General features: G+C 37.5%; 2 protein-coding genes across 7 annotated transcripts in view; one reads left to right on the top strand and one right to left on the bottom strand.

The window, feature by feature from the left end:
• The window catches only part of LOC127869411 (uncharacterized transmembrane protein DDB_G0289901-like), a 28,958-nt gene extending 15,919 nt beyond the window's left edge, over positions 1-13,039 (top strand). For all 6 annotated transcript variants that reach the window (XM_052411960.1, XM_052411961.1, XM_052411958.1 and 3 more), the window contains 14 exons: positions 727-825; positions 2,807-2,884; positions 3,530-3,655; positions 3,966-4,100; positions 4,492-4,644; positions 4,871-5,110; positions 5,442-5,591; positions 5,784-5,837; positions 6,595-6,804; positions 7,147-7,341; positions 7,676-7,834; positions 8,350-8,459; positions 12,100-12,202; positions 12,445-13,039. In XM_052411960.1, coding sequence (XP_052267920.1) covers positions 727-825; positions 2,807-2,884; positions 3,530-3,655; positions 3,966-4,100; positions 4,492-4,644; positions 4,871-5,110; positions 5,442-5,591; positions 5,784-5,837; positions 6,595-6,804; positions 7,147-7,341; positions 7,676-7,834; positions 8,350-8,459; positions 12,100-12,202; positions 12,445-12,659 — 2,027 coding nt within the window. In that variant the 3' untranslated portion in view covers positions 12,660-13,039. The remainder of the gene's footprint in view (positions 1-726; positions 826-2,806; positions 2,885-3,529; positions 3,656-3,965; positions 4,101-4,491; positions 4,645-4,870; positions 5,111-5,441; positions 5,592-5,783; positions 5,838-6,594; positions 6,805-7,146; positions 7,342-7,675; positions 7,835-8,349; positions 8,460-12,099; positions 12,203-12,444) is intronic.
• LOC127869415 (uncharacterized) overlaps positions 1-13,584 on the bottom strand; it is a 470,973-nt gene that overhangs the window by 296,595 nt on the left and 160,794 nt on the right. The gene's annotated exons all lie outside the window — the stretch shown is intronic.

Raw genomic sequence — 13,584 nt, 5'->3', positions numbered from 1 at the left:
TGGTTGAGAGGTAAATAACAAAATTGTTAAGCCTTTGAAAAAGAATTGTGACTCTTACTATCTATACCTGGATTTTTAAAAAGTAGTTACGTTTTAGTTATTTTTAGAACTTTTAGAACTTTGTTTAGGAAATTTATCCAAAATAGGCAGTTGAATAAAAACTCATTTGTTGTTTTATGACAATAATTTTCTGTGAAATGTTGCTAACTTGACCTTGTATATGTATATAGCTTTGTATTTATTCAACTTAAGGTAGTGCATATCCTTCCTAACTTTAGATTGAGATTTTGTAAATTAGTGTAAAAATGTATTGGTTTTAAACCAAAATATGAATAAAGCACACAAATATTGAATGTCAAAAATGTGTTTATGTTATTCTATCCGTCTTTAGCTTTAAAATGATATATAGTTTGACCATATTGTACCACATTGAATGAAGAAAAACCAAAGCGAATTTTTAATTAATTTTATCCCCCCCCCCCCATGAACCTTAAAGCACTGCACATCTAATGATATGGTGCCCTTTCATTGTTGTTGTTACGGTCATCGACAGAAACGACGATTGTAATGATTATGATGTTGGCGATATCGTTAGGGAATATGATTATATTGGTGGTGACGTATGGGAACGCGAAACTTGTCTTACTAACGCCTTATAACTTTTTGTTGCTAAACTGTGTTTGCGGCTGAATCACGATCAGCTTATCGCCCCTGCATATGTTGCAGTATCCGGTCAAGACTGCCCGGCACTCCTCCCCAACTGTAACACCGCCTGTCTTTACACGGCCGATAATGGATGCGTCATCTGCCTCGAGGCATGCAATGGTAAGGTTCAAAACCACGAGATTTGCAATGATAAACTTCAAAAAAATGAGGCGTGCATAGGTAAGGTTCAAAACCATGAGGCATGCAATGGTAAGGTTCAAAATAACGAGGCGTACTATGGTGAGGTTCAAAATCATGAGGCGTGCAATGGTAAGGTTCTAAATAATAAGGCATGCAATTATAAGGTTAAAAAAATGAGGCGTGCAATGGTAAGGTTCAAAACCATGAGGCGTGCAATGGTAAGGTTCAAAATCATAAGGCGTGCAGTGTTAAGATTAAAAAAACCATAAGGCGTGCAATAGTAATGTTCAAGCTTATTAGGCGTGCAATCGTAAGGTTCAAAACCACGAGGCGTGCTATAGTAAGGTTAAAATCACGAGGCGTGCAATGGTAAGGTTCAAAACCATGAGGCATGCAATGGTAAGGTTCAAAATTACGGGACATGCAATCGTAAGGTTCAGAAACGTGAGGCGTGCAATGGTACGGTTCAAAACAATGTGGCGTGCAATAGTATGGTTCCAAATCACGAGGCGTGTAACGGCAAGATTCAAAATCATTAGGCGTGCAATGGTAAGGTTCAAAATAATTAGGCGTATACTGGTAAGGTTCAAAACATTTAGGCGTGCAATGGTAAGGTTCAAAACCATGTGGCTTGCAATGGTAAAGTGTAAAACCTCGATGCATGCAATTGTGAGGTTCAAAATCATGAGGCATGCAATGGCAATGTTCACAATCACGAGGCGTGCGATGGTAAGGTTCAAAACCACGAGGAAAGCAATGGTAAGATTCAAAATCATTAGGCGTACAAAGGGTAGGTTCAAAACCATGATGCATGCAATGATTAAGTTCAAAACCATGAGACATGTAATGGTAAGGTTCAAAATCACAAGGCGTGCAATGGTAAGGTTCAAAACTATGAGGCGTGCAATCCAATGGAAAGGTTCAAAATAACGAGGCGTGCAATGGACAGGTTGAAAACCATAATATGTGCAATGAAAAGGTTCATAACCATGAGGCTTGCATTGGTAAGGTTCAAAATCACGAGGCGAGGAATGGTAATGATCAAAACCATTAGGCGTCCAAAACAATGAGGCGATTAAAGGTAAGGTTCATATACATGAGGCGTGCAATGGTGAGGTTCATAACAATGACGCATGCAATGGTAAGGTTCAAAACCATGTGGCGTGCAATGGTAAAGTTAAAATCCACGAGGCATGCAATGGTGAGGTTCAATATCATGAGGCATGCAATGGTAAGGTTCAAAATCACGAGGCGTGCAATGGTTAGGTTCAAAATCACGAGGCGTGCAATGGTAAGGTTCAAAACCACGAGAAGTGCAATGGTAAGGTTCAAAACCATGAGTTGTGCAATGGTAAGGTTCAATATCATGCGCTGTGCAATGGAATGGTTCAAATCACGAGGCGTGCAATGGTAAGGTTCAAAATGACGAGGCGTGCTATTGAAAGGTTACAATTAAGAGGCGTGCATTGGTAAGGTTCAAAACTTGTTCTGTGCCATAGAGATTGTAATGTCAAGAAAATTAAATAGATTACCCATAACATGGTTTAAAGCTCTTTGGTAATGAAACCAGTCATAATCAATATCCTACGACAAAAGTTACGATGAACATTATGACCTTTGCTTCTCATCCTATTGGTTGCATTTGAAGAAAACTTTGTCTCCATAAAGCAGTATAATTCCCTCATGAAATGGAGCCCGACTTAATACATAACGCACGACAAAAGTTACTATGCGTTTTTGAAGAAATACAATTGTTGAGCATCGCCTTCTGCGAATCACAAATTTAAGTAAAGCCGTTCAGTGTCTTTCAATGAACCTTCTTTGATTAAGGAACGTTATTAGCATTAATTTTGTTTTTCTTAACTTACTTTATATATATTTTAAGATATTCGATAAGACTATGCTATGGTTCCGAAATAACAAAACGTATATTCATTGATTCATTTTACCTCCATTTTAGCCGAGATGATTGCATCCATGGGACCCAACGCCACCATATCCGGCGGGCCCACAGAACCTGGCACGGCGACAGCGGGAGGTACCCGTCGTTATAATCGATTAACGCTTTTCCTCACTCATTTCACGAATATCGCACATCCAAATTTCTCACAACAGAACGTTGCTGGTCATCAATGTTCTCCACCCAATTACGCGAATCCTGTTTAGTATGTCAAAATTTGGCTAATAGAGCTCTTTATCTTATATACAGCCGTACTCTGTGAAAAGAGGGTTTGATGCATGTGCGTAAAATGTTGTCACAGATTAGCCTGTGCAGTCCGCACAGGCTTATCGGAGGCGACACTTTCCGCGTATATGATTTTTCTGTTTAAAAAAGTCTGTACTTAGCAAACATCCAGTTTAGGCGGAAAGTGTCGTCCCTGATTAGCCTGTGTGGACTGCACAGGCTAGTCTGGGACGACACTATACGCACATGCATTTAACCCCATTTTCACAGAGCACGGCCTATACACATTTTCTACCGGCTTGTTTTCGATTATTCGAAGCTTAATCATACATATCTTTGCTTATCCGGGCTTTGGAACGTATGAATATCTCACATTCCTTCATTAAAATGTTAAGACTTACAATTCTTTTGCACTCAAAACTTGTCTAATTCGGACTTTTAAATAATCATTTTGCTAAAGATTGTTCGGACTTTATTATTATCCCATAATCATTCCAGGCAGCAGTTCCGGCTCCACTTCCGGTTCATCAGGTGTTGTCACGTGTCCAGCCATCGACATCTTGTCCTGTCCCACGGAATGCGCGAGTTTCGACGCAAAGGGCTGCCTTATTTGCACTTGCACAGGTACAGCATATTTTGTCATACCAAAAGTGTTGGCATTTTTAATGAAGTCGCGCATTCCAAATAACAAAGGCGTCATAAATCCGCTCTGAAAACACACGTATAAACTATGAATTGTTAATTAAAACGATCATTACTAGCTAGGACTTACTGTAATAAATACTATATTGGACATTTCTATGAAAAGATGTCAATACTCAGCTTCAACTTGTAATTGCTCAGATAAAAAATACACCAATAATTCGCCTGCTCGTACCTGCCTACGTTTCTCGTCAATGTGTTTGCTTCTGTCAGAGCTTTTATCGTCTTCCAGCGAACACGGGCAGTCATGGCGGAAGCACCGGCGGTCACAACATGAATGGATGTGACGCCTTCGACGCCTCCTGTCCGTCTGACTGCGTCTCCATCGACTCCCACGGATGTCTCTTCTGCACATGCGCTAAAGGAAGTAAGTTGCAAGTCGTATTCATGTTTAAGGGTTGAATATAATTTCAAAGATTAACCCATTTATGCCTAGTGGAATCTCCCATCCTTCTAAATTGGATCAATTTATTTCCAAAATTAGGGATGTCTAGTATATTTATTTCTATAGTTAGAATATTTCGTACAGAAATTCATTTAAGCAAACAGCGCAGACCCTTATGAGACGCCGCATGATGCGGCGTCTCATCTGGGTCTACGCTGTTTGCCAAGGCTTTTTTTTCTAGACGCTAGGCATAAATGGGTTAAAGAAATAGTTCAGTATGCAATCACGTGCTTTTATGAGAAGCATATGCAGTTGTCATTCTGGTTAGGCTGTTAGTCTCTAGGTGGAACCATGTGGTATACTTTACTTGCAGACAACACCAGTACAGGAGGTGGGACCGGTAGTGGAACCGGAAATGGCGCCGGCACCGTCCAATGCCCGGCATTCGACGGGCTCCACTGCAACCCCACATGTATGAAACTGGACTCTCAGGGCTGTCTCATTTGCGACTGCGGAACTTCAGCCGGTGAGTAAAGTCCCTTTGAGGGGAGTCGATGGAGACGCAGTAATGTTCTTTTAACGAACTTGTTTATGTAACGAAGATGTAGCCCGTTAAGTGCGTTTGTTTGACGCGCATTTGTTTGTAAGATTATTATACTTTCTGGTATAGTCGAGCGTTCAACGACATGTTCAACAAAGTTTTGCGCATACATTATATATACTACTATACCTCTTTCTTTGTATAATATCAGGCGGATCCGGTACTACCGGCGGATCCGTAGTCACTCAGGCGCCGGTAGTTCCCGGCGGTGTGAGCGGAGGAGCCTCTACCTACGCACCCAGCCTAGGCGAAGTCAACCAGACCGTCAGCGGTGGCGGCGGAAGCAGCGCCTCTTCCGGTAACAACAACAACGGATGCCCGCCGTTCGATACTTCCTGTAAAGCCGGATGCGCAAGCCTGGACGCCAATGGATGCCTCACATGTACATGCTGTAAGCGTTTCGTTTTAGAAAATAGTTGTGCTAATACATATTCATATCACACCCTGAAAGAAAAACAGTCGTCGAAATAATTCAAACGCTCCATCTGCAAAGCTTAGAAAAGTTAAACAACTCGTCTCGCACTCTTGCCGTTTATGGTCCAAACCTCTCGTCAAACATTCGTTAAATTTTGCCGTACATTGAGCACATGTAATATACATGTATACCCATATTTAATTCCTTAATTCACTTGCGTGTCACAGGTACGTTTCCATGCGAACTGTCAAGGCAGCTTCCAATATTGTGCACACATTTTATCCCAGTGTTTTGCTGTACATTGCAGCATCTCCAGCTGGAGGTTCTTCCGGTGGCACATCGACCGGAACAGGCGGTAGCGGCAGTAACGGAAGCGGCTGTCCGGCGTTTGACGCCTCGTGTCCCTCTTCATGCGTCACTATGGACGCCATGGGTTGTCTGGCCTGCACTTGCTCTGGTGAGCGGTTTGTAGCAGCATAAGCGATACGCCGAACTGTGTCTAAAACTTCCAATGGGTATAACATGTGAACGTTTGAAAAGTGAAATTGTGGACGAAAACTGTCCAGCATACACTCTTTTGAAATCACAACCAGATGGTAAATGTAAATCTCTTCATTTTTTTAATTTTCCTTCTGTTGTATAATTTTAGGATCAACAATGGCCCCCACCGCCGGTCATCTAACGCTGGCTCCTCTGTTAGGACGTAAGTGAACGTCATACATAAACATGTATTAAATGTGCTTTTATTTGACATAGAGAATAATAGGTTAGTGTTGATTATAGATCAGGTTTATCATGCGAGGCGTTTTCGTGCATCGCATGATAAACCTGATCTATAATCAACACTAACCTATTATTCTATTTATCCCATTTTTTATTCAGTAAACCTTTTTATTTAAACATAAATTAGTTTAACTCGATAAGTTCGCGTTTACATGAGTGTTTGTCGTACTTGGATAATGACTGTAGTGTAACCAAGGTCAGTGTATTACTCCGCGTTCCAAAAATAACCGCTGATCACATAATCATTTTTTTAAATCAGAATATCGTTCTGTGACAAAGAGTCGTGCGTTATTAATTAAAATTTTATTCATATTGAATTGCAAATCTAAAAGTTTTATGACATCAATATTACATTTAGTTGTTATATACAAGGAACTACATTTGTTTACAACGTAGCCAAACAACGTAGCACGTGCCGTGGATTTAACAGAAATTTAATAAACAGGGCTTTAATCAACCGAATTCGCATGTAAAAGTGGGATAAAATATTTTCTATTATTTCTATATCTTTTGTGCATTGACACGAATGACGTATCTTATTTTGCTGAAAATGTTTGTTTATTTGTACTCGGTAAGAGGCAGACAATTTAGGAAATAGGCAGACAATTTCTGAAGAGTTTTCTGTCTCGTAAGTTTTTCATACCATCAGAAATCACTTTTTTGAATTTTTAATCAAGGTACAACCGCGGCTCCCAACGCCGGTAGTTCGCTTACCACCGCCGCTCCTTTCGTCCCAGGAGGGGGCGCTGCAACGACATTCACCCCGGGTCTCGTTGGCCCTGGTCAGAGCGGAACCGGAAGTGGCTCGGGATGTCCGACATTCGACACGTCCTGTCCGTCAGGCTGTGCGACAATTGATTCAAACGGATGCATCGTGTGTAACTGTGGTATGTTTGAAAAGAAACCAACAAGCCTACCTTTGTTAAATAACTATTGAAAACTCATCATCATCATCATCATCATCATCATCATCATCATCATCATCATCATCGTCATCTTCATCTTCATCATTATCATCCACATTAACCATATCCTCCTCCACATCCATCTCATCCTCCTCATCATCATCGTCATCATCATCATCATCATTAGCAGCAGCAACAACAGCATCAGCAACATCATTATTAGTATTATCTTCATCATCGCCGTTGTCATCGTCATAGCACACAATAACAGATTGACTACTACCTCAGTGACATTTGTATGGAAACGTTATCTGTTCACTCCAGGTTCATCAGCCAGTGCGAGCACAATGGCGCCCGGCCTCTCTATATCGACAGTGGCTCCATCTCTTGGAGGAACCACGAGCGCCACTGGCACCGGAAATAGCGGTAACTCGAACGGATGTGCAACGTTTGACGCCTCGTGTCCTTCTTCGTGCGTCTCCATGGACGCCATGGGATGTCTGACTTGCACATGCTCAGGTAAGCGTCCGGTAGACAACATTTATGGGAACGCTGTTAAAGATGAAAGAAACAATATTAAAATATATTCGGCGCTGTTTCACGTATACTTGTTCTAAAACGTGTTAAAAGAATGTGGTTCAGCTGGGTTAATTTCGAGCGATATTTGCTATTTCAATCTAAATAGTAATTCACGGATACTACCATCAGACTCTTATTAAAAATAATTGTACTATTTGCTATTGTCACAAGAGATATCTAATAAGGTATACGTGTGTGAGTGTGTGTGTGTTGGGGGGGATGAAGTTAAAGATCAGAAACAGATCCTCTAAGTTAAGTTACACTAATTGATTAGGAAACTCGACGGGTGGAAGTGGCAACCAAAACCCGAACGGAAGTGGCGGCATGGGAACCGGAAGTCAGCCAAGCACATGCCCTCCCGTTGACGTCATGTCTTGTACGCCGGAGTGCATTCAGATGGACAAGAACAATTGTGTCTTCTGCGCTTGCACCAGTGAGAAACGATATTATCCATCTCAAAACATTCATACTTAATACCGGTACATTTTGTAAGGGATTAAGTAAGGGAAATTATGTTATTGTTATTAATATTATTTATAAATCAATTTATCGTCTCATTATTAAACTATTGGTATAGAACTACGCAAGCAAAATAGCCTCATTTAAATAAGGAGCACCCAGACGTCCCATATCAGTACATTTGAGTCTTGTTCTGAGAAAATTGGGCTTAATGCATGTGCGTAAAGTGCACAGGCTTAGCAGGGACGACACTTTCTGCCTAAACTTGATTTCCGGTAAGGAGGGACATCCTTGAAACTAAAAATACCATAAAAGCGGAAAGTGTCGTCCCTAATTAGCCTGTGCGAACTGCACAGGCTAATCTGGGACGACACTTTACGCACATGCATTGCGTCCAATTTTCCCAGATCAAGACACATTTATGATTTACTATAACGGGCATGTTTCCCATCTGAACGCTTGAAATCAATCCTAATATGCGTGTTTAAGGCTCCACAAAGTCTCCCCCTGTCGTCACAACAACAGTAGCAGCAACAACAGTAGCACCAACAACAGTAGCGGCAACAACAACAACTGTATCACCACGGGTTACCAGACCGGTAGGTGCAAATGTAGATTTATATAGTTTTGTTCGATCATAGTGACGTATCAAAAACTGGGTATGAACAAACATGCCCGTGCTATTGTGCGCAAGATGACAACTATTTTCTTATTTAAAGCAGTTTATTCATGACAGTTCTATAGTACTATGAAGCATATATTGTTTGTATACATACTCAGCACGGCTGCTAGATCTATAAAGCATATTTGGTTTGGAGACAACAAAACTACAACAGAACTGAACCTCAAGTCACTAACTTTCAACCAACAGCAAATTGCATACATTGAAGAAGTCACAATTATTTTTTATTGAACAATGTACAGCTTTGTAACAACCCGTTGTGCAATAAAACCCGTTTTGCAATAAATTTATTGCAAAACGGGTTGGAGTGTGTTATTGCAAAACGGGTTGGAGTGTGTTATTGCAAAACGGGTTGGATTGTGTTATTGCAAAACGGGTTGGAGTGTCATATTGCAATGTGAAAATTTTATAATAACCCATTTTGCAATAAAATCATCAATCTTGTATTAATTAATTCAAATGGATTGGAAGAGTTAAAAGGGAGTTTCAAGTGTTGTATTTAAATAAAATTGTTTTAAAAAATAGACAAATAAAGGAAGTTTTAAATGTCGTCTCTAACGTAAATATGATAAAACAAGGCTGAATGTTTATATGAAGTGATTTTCACCAATTATTATATATAAACTCCTTACAAACGACATTTGGAACTTCTTGTCAGCGTTTCCAATCAATTGAAATTAATTAGTACATGTGTAATGAGTTTATTGCAAAACGATTTTATTGCAAAACGGGTTGTTATAAAAATGCACATTGCAATTAGACACTGCAAGCCGGTTTGCAATAAAAATATAGCATTTCCATGTTTTCTTCAGTAGTTCCCAAAGTGGTAATATATAAACTTCATGTGTTGTTTTATCATATTTTTCTTGTAAACGAAATTTGAAACTTCCTTTATACCGTTTCAAATTATAATGTTTCAAATAAATGTGAAGCAATTGGTATATACGAGATGGTTTTATTGCGAGGCAGTTGTTACACAACATTCGCATTGAATAAGACACTTTAACAAGTTTATCAATACATTATTGCATTTCTGCGGTATATCAACTTAAGTACTGTATTGGTGAAATCACTTTTAATACCTATTCTGTGTTATTTAATCGTATCCAGTCTCTTAAATCAACACCTTCTATACCTTTAAATGTTTAGTCAAAGCTCACAGTTTTGTCTATTTTGTGATATAATATCATTTAAATACGACATATGAAACTTTATTTTAATGTTTCCAATCTCTTTGAATTTATTTAAACGTGTGTAATGATTTTATTGCTAAACGAGTTGTTGCAAAACGGTTTATTGGAAATTTTCAAAATGCAATAAGACACGCCAACCCGTTTTGCAATAAAATTAGTGCACTTCTGTGATTTCTTCACTTCAGTACGAACTTGGTTGTAATCATTTGCCATACACTTTTGTAATGTTTTATCATATATATCATGAAATCGGTCACTTCCGATGTCGTTTTTATTTGTCTGCACTTATGCTTATGTGTTATTTTGATAAAGAAAATCCATGAATACGACAGTTTTTTAGACTTTATTTTCACAGTTTTCTATCAATGTGAATCATTTAGAACATGTGTGATGCATTTAAATGCAAAACGGGTTTATTCCAAAACGGTAATATAAAAATTACAAATTGCAATAAGACACTCTAACCCGTTTTGCAATAACATTTTGCACTTCTGGGTTTTCTTTACATAATTTACAAATTGGTGAAAATCACTTCATTTATACATTCATTTGTTGCTTTATCATATTTTTCTTGTAGACGACATATGAAACGTCCTTTATACCGTTTCAAATCAATTTGAAACAATTAACTTATATATGTGATGAGTTTTTTGCGAAACGATTTGTTGCACACAATCTTTACTTAAGTTCAAAATTCGTTGATATCACTTTCTATATACCTTATGTGTTGTTTTATCGTATTTAATCTCGAAATGCATCGCCTTCAATGCTTTCTAATTTTTAGTAGAAATAACAGTTTTTTTTTCGATATTTGAAAATACTATTATTCAAATACGAGATTTCAAATGTCCTTTTTAATGTTTTCTATCCATTTGAATTAATTAATACATGTGTAATTAATTTATTGCAAAACGGGTTTATTGCAAAGCGGGTTGCTATGAAAATTTCACTTTCGATAAGACACTCTAACCCGTTTTGCAATAAAATTACTGCAAATCGGGTTTATTGCAAAACGGGTTGTTATAAAAATATCAAATTGCAATAAGGCACTCTAACCCGTTTTGCAATAAAATTATTGCATTTCTGGGTTTTCTTCAAATAAGTAAACATTGGTTGAAATAACTTTCTATACCAATTCGGTGTTAATGTATCACATTTACTCATGAAATTGATTACTTTAACTGCCTTTTATTTGTTGGTCGAGTCTTACACCTCTGTCTATTAAAAAAATCCTTATAAACAACATTTGAGATAATTGGAATCAATTATGTAGTACATGTGTGATGAATTAGTGCTAACCCGTTTTGCAATAGCATTATTGGGTTAAATTGACTTTATCATGAAAGTGTTAAGATCACTGTTTATATACATTCTGTGTTTGGTTATCACATTTACTCATGAAATTGGTCACTTTGAATATCAGTTGATTTTTGTTCGAATCTTAAACCTTTGTCTTATTATATGTATACAAATTCCCTAAATACGACATTTGAGTCTTTCTTTTCAGCGTTTCAAATAAATTTGAATCAATAAGTTCATGTGTAATGAGTTTATTGCAAAAAGAGTTTAGTGCACATTGGGTTGTTATACAAAATGCGCGTTGAGAAAAACAACACTGCACACCTTTTGGCAAACAATTATGCACTTCTGGGTATTCTTCACTTAATTCCCAAATTGGTGAACATCACTTCATATACAAATTCAGCCTTGTTTTATCATATTTACGTTAGAGACGACATTTAAAACTTTATACCGTTTCAAATCAATATGAAACAATTTGTATATATGCGATGATTTTATTGCGAAACGGGTTGTTACACAAAATTCATTTTTGCGTTATATTACCTTAAGTACTAAATTGTTTGCAATCACTTTCGATATACATTCTGTGTTGTTTGATCATATTAAATCTCAAAATTCATCACCTTCCATGCATTTTAATTTGAAATCTAAACTCACAGTTTTGTCTATTTTTTAAAAACAATTTTTCAAATACAACATTTGAAACTCTCTTTTAATTGTTAAATTGATTTATACAAGAGTGATGATTTTATTGCAAAACGGGTTTATTGCAAAACGGGTTGTCATAAAAATTTCACATTGCAATAAGACACTCCATCCCGTTTTGCAATACAATTATTGCAAATAAATGCGCGATGATTTTATTGCAAAACGGGTTTATTGCAAAATGGGTTGATGTTAAATAATCAAATTGCAATAAGACACTCCAACCCGTTTTGCAATAGATTTATTGCAAAACGGGTTTGTTACACAGCTATTCGCTGTCCGGAGAAACTATCACTTTATAAATAGCTCATCTAAAAACGGCGATGGAGTCTATATTCTCTGCTCTTTGTCTTTCAGACGGTGCCCATGGTGACGCACACGTGCTCCAAGTTTGACGGCAGCTGTGATTCTAAGTGCACCTACCTCGACCGCAACGGATGTCTGCAGTGCTCTTGTCCAGGTCAGAGACGTGATTTGGACTGTGTATGACGTCACGTCGAAACTGTAACGTCATTTAGGATAATGACCAAATTTGAAGCTGCCTTTAGTATTATATCGAGTTTGAGTGCTTAGGTTAAACCAAATAAATAGGATGATAAAGGTTTAAGATCGTTAATTGTGATTTAATGATGGTTACATAACATCACCTACATTACTTACTGTACGCAACACGTTTAAAAATACATTCTCACTTAATTGCAGCCACACAAACCCCAGTGCCCATGACGACAATTCCGCCGACAACAGCTCAACCTCTGGCCGTTCAGACAACAACGCTACCTGCACGCACGTGCCCGCCTATTCGGTGTTTATACCCATGTGACAAAGTCGGTTTAGGGGCTGACAATTGCCCCGTATGCAAGTGCCAACCATCTACTACAGCAGCTACTGCAGCAGCTACTACAGCTACCCCTTAATATGACAATGCTACATTAACCTCTGATAAAAATTGAAAAAGAAGATCAATGTCTAATTTTGCATTTGTTTTATCTTAATTTTCGCTAAGTACAAGTAATAAACGTTCAAACGGAAATGATCACATATAACTATTATTTTTGTATATAAGCAAAATATGTTCAGTATGTTATCTGAATTTTCTATGATAGCGTATGTGTTAACGTTCCAAAATAGAGGAAATGTAAAATCAATTTTAACATGGAAATCTGATTTTGTGGATTAGTAGCAATTAATCGATGATACATTTAAAAAGATTGGAAGATGTGTTGGTTGTATTTAATAGTTTTATTAGATACACATGAATATGTAATATAATAAAATAAATTCATATAACTTTTTAGTGGCTTGCTTTTGCGTTTTTAAATCAACAAATGGTTCAATTAAGTTTACAAATGTTCGTGTATGCCTTTAATAGAATCATGTCAATTGATAAACGTTGCCAAATGGTGGATATTTAAAATGTACTCAATTGTTCACCAAAATGACCCGCGATATAAATAAATTTGACTAACTATTGACCAAATACAATTAAAAACTCTTAAAATAATTATCTAGTATTTATTTATGTATGACATATCTGTGGTAAAATAAACTTAGTACTAAAAAGCCCTTTTTATTTAATCTTACAATACGCCTGCACGGAGTAAATAAAAAATCCGTTAAGTTTACCAAAATCGCTCCTTCCGCGCTTTTATTTGACGGGGCCTTTTCACGTTTTGGAAAAAAAAAGTTTCACATTCGCAAATTTTCGTTGTAGTTATAATATTTGTGAGGATACAGTAATACTGAATATTTACCATGCTCTAAAATATCCATAATATTGACGATTCTAAAACCTGAAAATTATAAAGCGTTGCAACGTGAAACGATTGAATGATTTGGAGA

This window comes from Dreissena polymorpha, chromosome 2 (assembly GCF_020536995.1).
Source record: "Dreissena polymorpha isolate Duluth1 chromosome 2, UMN_Dpol_1.0, whole genome shotgun sequence".
Classification (NCBI taxonomy): Eukaryota; Metazoa; Mollusca; class Bivalvia; order Myida; family Dreissenidae; genus Dreissena; species Dreissena polymorpha.
The sequence above is the reverse complement of the archived record's forward strand: the minus strand, read 5'-3'. Positions and strand labels throughout refer to the sequence as shown.